The 14,437-nt window shown below is 36.6% G+C and overlaps 1 protein-coding gene across 1 annotated transcript in view; it reads right to left on the bottom strand.

Moving 5' to 3' along the window:
- Positions 1–5,925, bottom strand: part of LOC124777866 (meiosis regulator and mRNA stability factor 1) — a 220,953-nt gene extending 215,028 nt beyond the window's left edge. Inside the window, exons 1-2 of the mRNA XM_047253400.1 lie at positions 5,813–5,925; positions 5,497–5,643 (exon numbers count right to left, since the gene is read on the bottom strand). Coding sequence (XP_047109356.1) covers positions 5,497–5,515 — 19 coding nt within the window. The 5' untranslated portion in view covers positions 5,516–5,643; positions 5,813–5,925. The remainder of the gene's footprint in view (positions 1–5,496; positions 5,644–5,812) is intronic.
- Between the last annotated feature and the right edge of the window lie 8,512 nt (positions 5,926–14,437).

Raw genomic sequence — 14,437 nt, 5'->3', positions numbered from 1 at the left:
TCTTGAAAAGTATTGCTATTGTAAATTATTTACACTTTACATAGCATGCATTAAAAGAGTGAAAAATCTGGTTTCGATATAGTTATTTCTTTCTTTAAATTTTGTTGTTTCATCCAGCTCATTTTAGCCTATAGGCTAAATCTAATAATGGTCTACAACCAATTAAACTGTCTATTCCCACTTGCTCAGTTCTGAACCATGCCTGCTGATTTTCGTTTATCAGTTTTTAAATTTCATATTAGCAGTGTGTAATAAAAATACATACTGCTAATATGAAATTTAAAAATCGGCAGGCATGGTTCAAAACTGAGCAATAATAAAAGTACTTCCCCTCCATGAACCTAGCCGTTGGTGGAGAGGCTTGCGTGCCTCAGCAATACAGATAGCTGTACCTTAGATGCAACCACAATGGAGTGGTATCTGTTGATCCCACACAAATGCGTGGCTCCTGAAGAGGGGCAGCAGCCTTTTCATTAGTTGCAGGGGCAACAGTCTGGATGATTGACTGATCTGGTCTTGTAACGCTAACCAAAACGACCTTGCTGTGCTGGAACTGCAAACGGCTGAAAGCAAGGGGAAACTACAGCCATAATTTTTCCTGAGGGCATGAAGCTTTACAGCATGGTTTCCGGAGGTAAAATAGTCCCCCATTTGGATCCCCAGGCAGGAACTACTCAGGAGGGCGTTACCAGGAGATATAAAAGTGGCGTTATGCGGATCGGAGCGTGGAATGTCAGAGCCCTTAATCGGGCAGGTAGATTAGAAAATTTAAAAAGGGAAATGGACAGATTAAAGTTAAATTTGTGATGTTCGGTACCAAGAGGAACAAGACTTTTGGTCAGGTGAATACAGGGCTATAAACATGAAATCAAATAGGGGTAATGAAGGAGTAGGTTTAATAATGAATTTAAAAAAGAAAAAAAAGAAAGAGTGCGGGTAAGCTACGACGAACAGCATAGTGAAAGCATCATTGTAGCCAAGATAGACATGAAGCCCACGTCTACCACAGTAGTACAAGTATTTATGCCAACCAGCTTCACAGATGAACAGGTCGAAGAAATGTATGATGAGATAAAATAAATTATTCAGATAGTGAAGGGAGACGAAAATTTAATAGTTACGGGGGACTGGAATTCTATAATAGGAAAAGGAAGACAAGGAAAAGTAGTAGGTGAATACGGAATGGGGTAGGGCATGAAGAGGAAGCCACCTGGTAAAATTTTGCACCGAGCATAACAATCATAGCTAACACTTGGTTTAAGAATCATTACAGAAGGCTGTATATGTGGAAGAGGCCGGGACTAGTGTAGCAGGGGATACAACCCGTCGGCTTTGGACAATGACGTCACAAGTCGCCAAACGAGAAGCGATTCTTCTTAGTGTTGTAGCTCCCTTCAGTAGCTGATAAGTGTTTTTTGACTTTTTTAAAAAAAATCTCATGAGATAGAATAAACAGATCCACTTTATTAAGCAATCAGTAAAAAAACGAAACTGAAACATAACAGCAAAAGCGAAAATGTTAAACTGCTCTCTGGCGACTTGTGACGCCATTGTCCAAAGCCGACGGGTTGTATCCCCTCCTACACTAGACCCAAGAGGCCTGGAAACACTGGAAGGTTTCAGATAGATTATGTAATGGTAAGACAGAGATTTAGGAACCAGGTTTTACATTGTAAGACAATCCCAGGAGCAGATGTGGACTCTGACCACAATCTATTGGTTATGAACTGTAGATTCAAACTGAAGAAACTGCAAAAAGGCAGGAATTTAAGAAGATGGGACCTGGATAAACTGAAAGAACCAGAGGTTGTACAGACTTTCAGGGAGAGCATAAGGGAACAATTGTCACAAATGGGGGAAAGAAATACAGTAGAAGAAGAATGGGTAGCTCTGAGGGATGAAGTAGTGAAGGCAGCAGAGGATCAAGTAGGTAAAAAGACGAGGGCTAGTAGAAATCCTTGGGTAACAGAAGAAATATTGAATTTAATTGATGAAAGGAGAAAATATAAAAATGCAGTAAATGAAGCAGGCAAAAACGAATACAAACGTCTCAAAAATGAGATCGACACGAAGTGCAAAATGGCTAAGCAGGGATGGCTAGAGGACAAATGTGAGGAAGTAGAGGCATATATCACTAGGGGGTGAGAGATACTGCCTACAGGAAAATTAAAGGGACTTTTGGAGAAAAGAGAACCACTTGTATGAATATCAAGGGCTCAGATGGAAAACCAATACTAAGCAAAGAAGGGAAACCAGAAATATGGAAGGAGTATATAGAGGGTCTATGCAAGGGCTATGTACTTGAGGGCAATACTATGGAGATGGAAGAGGATGTAGAAGAAGATGAAATGGGAGGTATGATACTGCATGAAGAGTTTGACCGAGCACTGAAAGACCTATGTCGACTGGGAGTAGATGACATTCCATTAGAACTACTGATAGCCTGGGGAGAGCCAGCCACGACAAAACTCTACCATCTGATGAGCAAGGTGTATAACACAGGCAAAATACCCTCAGACTCAGTTTAGTAAGTGACGGCTGCAAAATACTAATACGAATTATTTACAGATGAATGGAAAAACTGGGAGAAGCCGACCTTGGGGAAGATCAGTTTGGATTCCATAGAAATGTTGGAGCACGTGAGGCAATACTGAGCCAATGACTTATCTTAGAAGATAGATTAAGGAAAGGCAAACCTAAGTTTCTGGCATTTGTAGACTTAGAGAAAGCTTTTGTCTACGTCGACTGAAATACTCTCTTTCAAATTCTGAAGGTGGCAGGGGTAAAAAACAGGGAGCTAAAGGCTATTTACAATTTGTACAGAAACCCGATGGCAGTTATAAGAGCTGAGGGGCATGAAAGGGAAGCTGTGGTTGGGAAGGGAGTGAAACGGTGTCGTAGCCTATCCTCGATGTTATTCAATCTATATATTGTGCAAGCAGTAAAGGAAGCAAAAGAAAAATTTGGAGTAGGAATTAGACTCCAAGGAGAAGAAATAAAAACTTTAATGTTTCCCAATGACATAGTAATTCCGTCAGACAGCAAAGGACCTGGAAGAGCAGTTGTACGGAATGGACAGTGACATGATAGGAGGATTTAAGATGAACATCAACAAAAGCAAAACGAGGATATTGGAATGTAGTTGAATTAAGTCGGGTGATGCTGAGGGAATTAGATTAGGAAGAGTTTTGCTATTTGGGGAGCAAAATAACTGATGATGGTAGAAATAGAGAGGATATAAAATGTAGACTGGCAATGGCAGGGAAAGTGTTTCTGATGAAGAGAAATTTAACATCCAGTATACATTTGTCAGGAAGTCTTTCCTGAAAGTGTAGTGTAGCCATATATGGAAGTCAAACATGGACGATAAATAGTTTAGACAAGAAGAGAATAGAAGCTTTCGAAATGTGGTGCTACAGAAGAATGCTGAAGATTAGATGGGTAGATCACGTAACTATGAGGAGGTACTGTATGGAATTGGGGAGAAAAGATACTTGTGGCACAACTTGGCTAGAAGAAGCGATGGTTGGTAGGACACGTTCTGAGGCATCAAGGGATCACGAATTTAGTATTGGAGGGCACTGTGGAGGGTAAAAATTGTATATGGAGACCAAGAGATGAGTACACTAAACAGATTCAGAAGGATGTAGGTTGCAAGCTTGCACAGGATAGACTAGCATAGAGAGCCGCATCAAAAGAGTCTCTGGACTGAAGAACACAACAACATTAAAAGTAACAAAACTGTGCATATAATCTCGTACAAAATTACTCTTACAAATATTTGTTGAAATATAAAAGATAAATGACCCATTAAAACTGACCTAAATTTCCAATATAACAGTAAAAACACCATAGTTTAACAAAAACTCCAATAACTTCCTATAACCTATGACAACCCATGTTTGAGAGATTCTTTTGGAAAAAAATAATTCAAAATTACCCATCTCCCTTTATCCAATATTCGAAGTAATACTGAACTGTTTTCTAACAAAATGAAACACAAAAATGCATGTATAATTTTTTTCCTGCCTTGGTGGCTGCTTTAAAGTATTACTGTCCTTTCACTATAGTCAAAACTTCCCAATGTTGAAAACCCTCAAAATAAAAGAAGTGATAAAATGCCAATATTTGATGTCTACGTATTCCTTCTGGGAGAACAAATGTACTCAGTTTCACCAAATCTTCTACAACCAATGAGATGGGCTGGTTGACCTGACACGAATGACCACGGTGCAAAAGCTATACATTTTACATATGCTGATGACACACAAAACAATCCATTCACCTTCTGTACTGATATACCTAGACACACTTTAAAGAGGCGATCTTCAGAACATTTTTTGCAGTGGAAGGAACACAACAATGTGAATCAATCGAGTAAGCCTAAGTGCAGTCATGGTGGGTGCAATAAGACTCATCACACAAGTCTCTAAAAGAAGACAAGCCCCAATCTAACTTCAGATTGCAGTATCAATCTGAATAATTTACAGTCTTTTCACAGTTATGAACATTGATCAGGATTTCATTTGTGTGTGACTGTGTCCCCTTAGAAATCTTAGTTGTGGTTACAAACTAACTAGTAATTACCCGAAGGTCTACATTCAATGTACTATAAAGAAACTCCTAGGTAAATATTAAAAAGCTCTGTAATACAATATCCAATGTGACTCTCAGCTGTTATTCTGTTAGCAGAGGAACCATTCTCAAGACAGTAACCATGTTTATTATTAGCTCTACTACCCAATTTCCATGCAACACCTTGGAATTCTATACTCACCAATAACTGATTCTCTCTAGGTGAACATTTACTGTATTTCAAACTGAGGAAGCTACTATCTTAGGTGTTTATATGCTTACCATGATCAACTCCAATTCTTTGCCATGTGGCTCAAATATTTAAAGAACTGCATTTTAAGGTGAAACTCAAAAGTCCCTTTTCGTTTATATTCCTTAAAACTTAATTTTCTTTATCAGAACGTTGCTAAATTTTACTTTAATTCGTATTTAAATATCTCTAAACATTTCGTGTACATCATAAGTATTTTAAAACAACCACTACAGTTTCAACAATATCATTTTAATATCTTTATCAATCTAACGTCTTGAAAAAATTTGCACACATGAAGAGTCATTGAAAATTTTTGGTGCGTAGGAAGTGATCACAACTATACTGCGAGAAACGATATTCTTAATTGCTTGGACCTTATTTTGGAGCAATGAAAGCATTAAGCACTCCGTACTACGGACAGCAACACTCACTACGGCACAAAATCAAGTAATACTAACGATTAGGCAAATTTAGGACTGCTACCAGATAAGCTATACAAACGTAGGTATGCGATAAAAGAAATTCAGAGTTGGGGTAGAACCATTACTATCACAACGTTATGAAATCGCTATACATTTCATCACTACTAACACTGCCTTCATAGTGATCATATAGTAATAAATATTACAAACAAAAATAATGGGTCATGGCAAGTATTATCCACTCACATCTTGATGTCTTTTCCATAAATCAGTACCAAATTTATGCAAATATATTTTCAACCTCTGGTCACCTGGTTATCAGGTACACAACCAACGTCGGTGCTGACGAAAAAATCTCCACATCTATCAGTCTTTCTGCCACAGCTGCATTACCTACGAAAATAGATAGATCTGATTTTCGATTCCGCATAACACAATGTTTAAACTGCGAGGCTTTCATTGCCTATTTTGTAGATCGAAAGTTCAATGCTGCAAATACTGTTGTTAAATGTTGCGGAACCCTATCAAAACTTTTACATGAGTGATAAATACACACGCTTACACCGCCTGGACATCATGTCCTGTTAGTCCCCCACCATCCCAGCACTTCACTCACTGTTTCCACCTTTCACGCCATGGTTTGGGTAATCTGACATGCAATCGATTTCATTACACACATCTCCGCGCCTACTATCACTGCACAGAGGAAAACACAAAACAGCAACAACGCATTCAAAGATAACGCCAGCATCAGTGCTACCAACTGAGGCCACCAAAGACTACGAATTCAAATTCCATACCCGCAGTTAGCATTTTAGTGTTTAACCATTATAATAGCAGTTACAATTAATAGTAACGATTTTATATACATAAAATATCTCTGTTCGGTGTTAAATGTAAGGATATAACTATGTTTTTTCAGTTTGTGACAAACGACTTAAAAATTTGAGAAAAACAGCTCGACTATGCGAAACAGGGAATATCTCTCAACTAGGTTGGCTCAGCTGAACTGTAGTTTCGTGAACTATTCCAAACGTCTCGAAAGATAACACGAAGTTTGATTACATTGGACGCGATCCATTGCAAATAATATTAAAAGTAATGGCTGAATTACTACAGGAATTAGAACCTCTCGCCAGAAAAAAGACACCTGCACGAAATCTGCGAGGAAAATAATGTCACAGCAGACAGGTACACTCACTACAAAACGTACACAACAATTTTACAAAAGGTCATAAAACAGCAAAAGAATGCACAATGTCAGGTATATAAAAAAATTTTACAAGTGAAGTAGAAGCTATGAGCGATACCATAAAAAGGACCACAGAAAACCAATGAGGATATTGTTTTGTTATAGGACTGTAAAAGGCTTGCAAAGCCTTGCGAAACAGCTAATATATTCAACAGCTACTTGACTGGAATAGACGAAAATTTAATAAAAACCAACTTTGTAGAAAATCATCAATCAGCGGAAAATAAGATCAACAGCTGTAAGTTATTATTGCTTGTAGATCATGTAAGCAGCAAGGAAACAGTCAATGATGTTACGGATCTAAAACCAACATAATCAGCAGGAATTGATGGTATACCCAGCAGAATCTTACAACTCTCCCTTCAGGGCGTAATTGCCTCAGTGACATATGCAACTAATTAGAAATGGACATTTTTCCTAAAATATCCAACGTTATTCTTAAATTCAAAGTTGATAAGAAAGATAATGTGATAAATTATGGCCCCATTACAATAACACCTTGCTTTCTAAAACTGTTGGAAAAAAATATCGTAAATTAAATTAATGAAGTTTACAAACAGAAATGGCGTATTAACCAGTTCCCAGCATGGTTTCCAAAGTAAGAAACCAACTGTACTGCAATCTATGAATGAACAAATTCTGTTTTAACAGACACTAATGAAACACAGTCAACATCAGGTATATTTTTAGGCTTAACTAAAGCTTTCAATATATTGACCACAACCAAAAAGTGTGCATTAGACATGTAGATGATAAAGTACAAAAGTTTCAGAACACCTATCATAAGAACTTTCAATCACATTTGGGTTAGCTCAAGGGTTCCACTCTTCTTTTCCTAATTTATGTCGTGTCTGTTTTAACTTGATTCAACTAAATATCTCGAAAATGAGGCAGCATATGAAAAATGTTCTTGGTGAAAAGTTAACATTAGTTCCCATCAAGATGTTTTGCATGTCACCACTGAGGTGCTTGATTTCAGTGAGTCCCCTTGCCTCTTACAATTGGAAAGACTGATTTCAGTGAATATCTGTGGCAGGTGCGCCTGTAGTTATCACTTCATGGACTTTTAACTTATTATATTGATTGTGGTATGTAATTCAATGGTAACAGCATAGTTCCTAGTGTGAGAGTTAAGACGACTGTATGGAAACATACACTGAAATCGCTCAACTGTGATTAAATGCACGAAGTTTGAAAATTATTCCAACATAAGCTGCACAGGAAGAAAATATCTCACAACCTAGGGTCTACACCTCAACACACTAGGGAAGGATTTTGTAATAATATGGATCCAAGAAACAGTAAGCATTAAACTGAACATGCAGTACCATGCTACAGAGACTATAGCCCTCAATGACAAAAAATCACAGACTCTCAAGAAAAAAACACACTAAATACCAGGTCAGTGAAATAGTGCACCAGCAGGAAAAGAGTAATGATTTTTTAGGTCAATAAATCTCTTCACCAATGTTACACCACTCAGTGACAGTGTATGTGAGTCATAAAGGCCTCTGTCCCACATGGGTTTAAATACAGATGAGAAAAATTACCATTTTTGCAATGTTATGTACAAGGTTTAGTAAACAAAATATTCGATTTTGAACCACCATCATCCACAAACGATGAAATAAAACAAAATTACAATTATGTTCTAAAATTAGTTTATCACAATGTGCAATCGCTACCAAGCAAACTTGATCAATTCAGTGTTTTCCTTACTGATGACTGGAGAGATGTTTTAATTTTATGCATGTGTGAATATTGGGTGTGCAATGACTATTTACAAAACCCAGAAATTGAGAACATTAAACTTACAAGCTCCCTTTGCAGAACTACATGAAAATATAGAAGAAGATGTACACATGCCAAATAAAACCTGGATTATAAGACACTGGGCTCTGTGTGTAACACTGCAGAGCAGAAGGTGTTTGAGGTTACAGTCATAGAATTAACCACAGGGAAAGTAATAAATTTGCGCATCTATAGGTAACCAAACAGCAATATGATTTTTTAAAGTATCTTGATCTTTCTCTAAGTAAACTCAAAAGTTATGAGAGAGCTGTAGTACTATGTGATGATTTTAATATCAATTTTTGGAGCAGTAGTACAGAAAGAGAAAATTTTCTTAATGTCATCAAAAGTCACAACCTCTGTGTAACAACAAACTCCCCAACCACTATTACAAAAAATTGTGATACTCTGCCTGACCAAATTTGTGTAAATGTAGGTACATAGTCACCTCAGACATTCAGCAAGGGATTTGGTGATCATCAGTAACTTACTGTGCTCTTCAGCTGCACTCCATTTGTGGAGGAATTTCTTGTATATGAGAGGATCTTCAGCAAGTGAAATATAGGATATTTTCTACAGTCGCTAGCTAATCAACCATGGGCTAAAGCTCTTAGTAAGTCTATTAGAAATGACAAGTTCTACCATTTCATAATAAAATTAAATGAATAGTTTCAAAAAGCCTTCCCTAAAGACAAACGCCAGTGCAGAAACACAAAGAAACTAAAAATCTTGGTTACTGCAGCAATTAAAGTCTCCTGTAACAAGAAGAGAGCTTTATTTAAACTTTCAGAAACGAACAGTGATCTAGAATTTCTAAGCTATTTCAAAAAATATAAATCAGTTCTGAAGCAGGTCACAAAAGAAGCGAAATTAAGTGAAAACGACCAGTATATCAGGGAATCATCAAACAATTCTAAGGCGTTATGTAAAGCTGTGCAGAAACTTCCTGGGAAGAAGGCAACTCATAATAATATTGCTCTATCCCACAATGAAAGCCTTGTTGCTCACTCAAACTTAACTGCAGCTCTGTTGAATTCATACTTTGCTACAATTGCAAATGACTCAGTGACCAAAAAATTTGGTGGATTAGATATGAAGGACATTCAGACTCTTGAAAATGTCAATATCATCAAAAAAATTAAGTTTTTTGATGCTGCTAAGCAAGATGAGCTACGAAACATCATAAGCTCATTTAAAAATAGTAATTCAGGAGTCATTGATCCTTGACCATATAACAAAACTGTCAAAAACCTTTAATCTCACACTGTTATTAGACATTTCCAATTCTTCACTATCAGACGGCATGTTCACAGATTTACTAAATACTACTAAAGTTATGCCTCTTTGTAAGAAAGGTGACTCCCAGAAAATTATAGACGAATAGACTGCTTTCTAGCTTTTCAAAGATTATAGAACAACCCTTCCTAGCTCAGGTGACAAAATTTTTCAGCCAGAGTTTTATATTATCCGTAGGCCAACATGGTTTCAGAGCACAACTTTCCACTGAAACTGCTACCTTGCATCGTGTAAACCACATGTTTAGTGTAACAGATAATCACTCCAAAATTTCAGGTTTTAAGACTATACAAAGGCTTTTCAAGTTACTGATTATACAATTCTCTTAAAAAGACTCGATGGTTGTGGTGTGCGAGAGGTGCCAAATGAGTGACTGAAATCCTACTCAAGTAACTGATCTCAGGTTACAGAAGTCAAACACAGAACTACCTTTCAGTTCTGTCCTCACTGACACATGAAGTACCACAGGGCTCTGTCTTAGGACCATTTGTTTTTCTAGTATATATTAATGATCTGCCCTCATATATTAATGATCTCCCCTCATGTGTAAAGAATGTTAAAGTAGTACTATTTATAGATGATATGAGTCTCCTTATTGAAGAGAAAAATAATAAAGATCTTACCACTGCTGTAGGTGTCATCACAGATGAAGTTTCACAATCGCTCTGTAGGAACAGACTTGTCTTGAACCCACAAAAAACAGGTACTCTACACTTCCAACCCTAGCAAAATAAATGTACTGAAAAGTCAGCGATTCAGACGAAGAACCATGAAATTCACAATGTCATTGTGACACGATTTCTAGGCCTTTGGTTACACGAAAATCTGAAATGGAACTCGCACAGAGATTAGATTACTTTACATTAGATTCCGTTTTCGTTCCATAGACCCAAAAAATTAGATAATTCTCGTGGGTATGGAACATGTCAGAAGGTATAACATAAAAAACTTAAAAACGTGTGAATATAGAACTTACTAGCCTGATCATTTGTCAGGAGTTTATCAAAATAGGTGAATACGTTACAGTAAAGTGGAACTGCAAAATTTACAGAATTAATACACCGTCAGAATGAAACATTATTATGCATTTTTAATAAATTTAACGTACACGAAATACCTACTCTTGACTGCTATGACCAAGTGCTGTCAAAATTGAAGTCTAACAGACTTTTTACTTAAGCTGGTCTAATAATCTTTGTTCAGATACTCATCTATAGAGTAGAAGGAGCTGCCTATCAGAAAGTGTTTCAAACTCTGTTTAAACTGTGATTTATCTGAAACCTTAAATTCCCAACTCTCTAAACTGTCATATGTAATTGGTGTACTTTCCAGTAATGCAACTCCTGAAACTGTAAAAGTGTGTATTTTTCTCACATACACTCACTATTAAGATATGGTGTTATGTTTTGGGGAAGTTCCCCTCATGCCTTAACAACATCCAGGAAGCAAAAGAGAATAATTTAAAAAATAAAAAAGCAAATAGTATAAGTCCCCACAAGCCTTTTTTTTAAATCTTTCCATCATTTGTATCCTGGAAATTGTGCTCCTCATAACAAAAAGAATGATGCAGAAACAGAATATCTTTATACAACACACTGCTGTGCATGAGCGCCATAGTAGCTTAATGGGAAACATTCATGCAAATTAATCCAGAAAAATCTATCTCAAAAAGAAGGTGCATATCACTCTGGTGCAACAATCTACAAAAAGCTACCGGAAATTATTGAGAATTCTAGGTATATAAATGTATTCAAAAAGGCTGCTAAAAACTTTTTATTAAAGTCAGTCAGATTATATGAGCAATAAAGTATAATAGTTGCCTAATACTATTGTACTGTAAAATAAGTCCAATGTCTATAATACGCTTCATGTATACAAGATTTACTGCACCAATAAATAAATAAATACACTGCAGAATTTGATGGTGGCCACTGAAATAACCCATACTTATGTTTCACCACAATAAACTCCTTAAGGTACAGAAAACGTCCATTATCTGTAATACATATCATATATATAAGATTTACTGGATCAATAAATAAGTAAACTGCGGAGTTTGAAGGTGGCTACTGAAATAACGCATTCCAAGGGTTTAGGGATTCACCACAATAAACTCCATAGGGTACAGAAAACTATGTTACTATACAAGTAGTTTATCTGCCAGAAATGCTAATGACTGGCCCTATTATTTGTATTGTACAATCACATTTGCATCATTCAAGCAACACCTGAAGATCAGTATCAACTATTAGAACACAAATGGTTACATTTACATTGTAAATGAAATTTAGGACCAAATGTGTCTGTTCTTAAGTGCAAAAACAGGTCCACTTGATGTTCACCATCTACCACAAATGGGAAAAAAATGGATTGAGTAAACCAAGCATTAAATTTCCATAACTGTCAAGACCATAGATTGCATTATAAAGGTATCACCAACAACTCTTTGTCAATAAAGAGGTAAGAAAACTTTTTGAGATTTGGATTCAAAGTTACCTAAAATTGGACAAATATATTGACTACATTAATGGCAAATGGGGCACAGGCTGCTGTCTTTTAAGGTGCTCTAAATCGCTGCAAAACTTCACAGACACTAATGTCTGCCTGTTACACATTTTTTAACATACATTTAAAATATGGACTAATATTCTGGGGAAATTCACCAGCAGGTCTGGGCACCTTCAGAATTTAAAACATACTCATTAGCAGTACAACAGTGAGCAGAGATAGACAGTGATGTAAACTAGTATTCAAAAGACTGAAAGTACTGCCACCGCCATGCATGTTTATTCTTGGCACAGTAATGTACATTAAAATGTAGTTCTAAATGACAATAGTATTAAAGAATTGTGACTTACATAATCACACTAGATTAAAATATAAACTATCTTTATTCCCAGTTCATAAAAGTTTGTATCAGATTGGTACATTTTATACAGGAATTAAAGTATTGAATACTTTACCAAATGATATAAAACACATACAAAATATTAATACTTTTGAAAGATCTATCAGAGAATGTCTACAGTACTAGTGCTTCTACTCAGTAAGTGAATACTATAATTATAATAAATGTATGGATCAGTAAACTTTGTAGTCAGTAACATGTAGAAATAAATGTAATCTTTAAATACTGTGCTCTGCAATGACTAGAGTTAAGTCCAATATCACTTCTACATTGTGCTACATATGATCAAAGAACTAAATAAATAAACCAATTGTTTGTTCCACTGAACCACAGTGAAGAGATTATCAGGGATGTAAAACATGACAGAAAAACAAAAGTATGCAATACATATCTGTAGTATTAATAGTAGTAGTTTTATTTATCTGTAGATATCGTTTAAAAGGATCCTGGACATCTCTTGGTATCACAATTTAAGACAAACAACATGATTCACATACACAAATATTTACAGACTTACAGGTGTAGGATGACAAGCCTTATAGTATTTGCCTGAGAGAATTTAGGGAAACCACAGAAGACCTAAATCAGGGTGCATTGACGAAGACTGGATCCTCCATGCTCCCAAATAGAACACCATTCCAGTTAAAACAGTGCCACCTCATTCAGAGGGCATCCCATTAATCTATGTGTAGCATCTTTGACTAGTCATCAAACAGTCATGGGCCCTGGGTTCGAAACTCGCTACTGCTTAAATTTTGATCTTTTTTAAACATCAGCAATAGCAGTCAATGACAGTTGGCATAAGAAGTCATCCTCATTCTGCCAAGGGCCTTGTCAGAGTAGAGGAGTCAACAGAGATTCTTGCACTTGGGATGGGAAACTACTGCCAAAAGGTGGAAAAATCAGCAATGATCAATGGCATGAGGCTGCACAAGCCAATGAAAGCCACTGCATTAAACACTTAATGTGTATCCAGGCCATGTGCCCTGTAACTGAAAATGTGGCATGACGATTTCTCTATTAGCAAAAGATTCTGGAACAGTCCCCTATTCAGATCTCTGGGAGGGGAGTGCCAAGAGGGAGGTGATCACGAGAAAAAACATTGAATAACCAATGAAAGGGCAATTTTCTACGAACTGGGACATGGATGTCAGAAGTCTGAGATAGAAAAGCTGAAAATCTGAAAAGAGAACTGTTATGCATCGATCTAGGTATAGTGGGTCTCAGTGAAGGAAGACAAAGATTTTTGGTCAGACAAATTTAGGGGAATGTCAACACCAGCAGAAAATAGTACAATGAGAGAAGGATTCATTAGGAATAGGAAAATAGGGTATAGAGTGAGTTACTGTGAACAGTCCAGTGACAGGGCTGTTCTCATCATAACTGACAGCAAACTGACATCAACAACAGTAGCTCAGGTATACATGCCGATGTCGCAAGCAGAAGATAAAGACATAGAGAAGGAATATAATGATACGGGACAGGTAATTTAGTACATAAAGGAAGACGAAAATCCTATGGAATGTGGGTGTAGGGGAAGGAGTAGAAGAAAGCTATACAAGAGAATATGGACTTGATAGCAGAAATGAGAGAGGAGAAAGACAAATTGAGTGCTGCATAACTTTCAGCTAATAATAGGAAGTACTCTATTCAAGAATCACAAGAGGAAGAATATACTTGGAAAAGGTCAGGAGATATTGGAAGATTCCAGTTACATTATATCATGGTCAAGAAGGGATTCCAAAATCAGTTATTTCATTGTAAGACACACCCAGGAGCAGATATAAACTCAGATCACAACGTAATAGTGATGAGGACTATGCTGAATTTTAAGAGACTAGTAAGAAAGGACCATTGTGCAAAGATGTGAGACACGAAAATACTAAGAAATGAAGAGATACGCTTGAAGTCCTCTGAGGCTATAGATATTGCGATAATTA

This window comes from Schistocerca piceifrons, chromosome 2 (genome assembly GCF_021461385.2).
Source record: "Schistocerca piceifrons isolate TAMUIC-IGC-003096 chromosome 2, iqSchPice1.1, whole genome shotgun sequence".
Lineage (NCBI taxonomy): Eukaryota > Metazoa > Arthropoda > Insecta > Orthoptera > Acrididae > Schistocerca > Schistocerca piceifrons.
The sequence above is the reverse complement of the archived record's forward strand: the minus strand, read 5'-3'. Positions and strand labels throughout refer to the sequence as shown.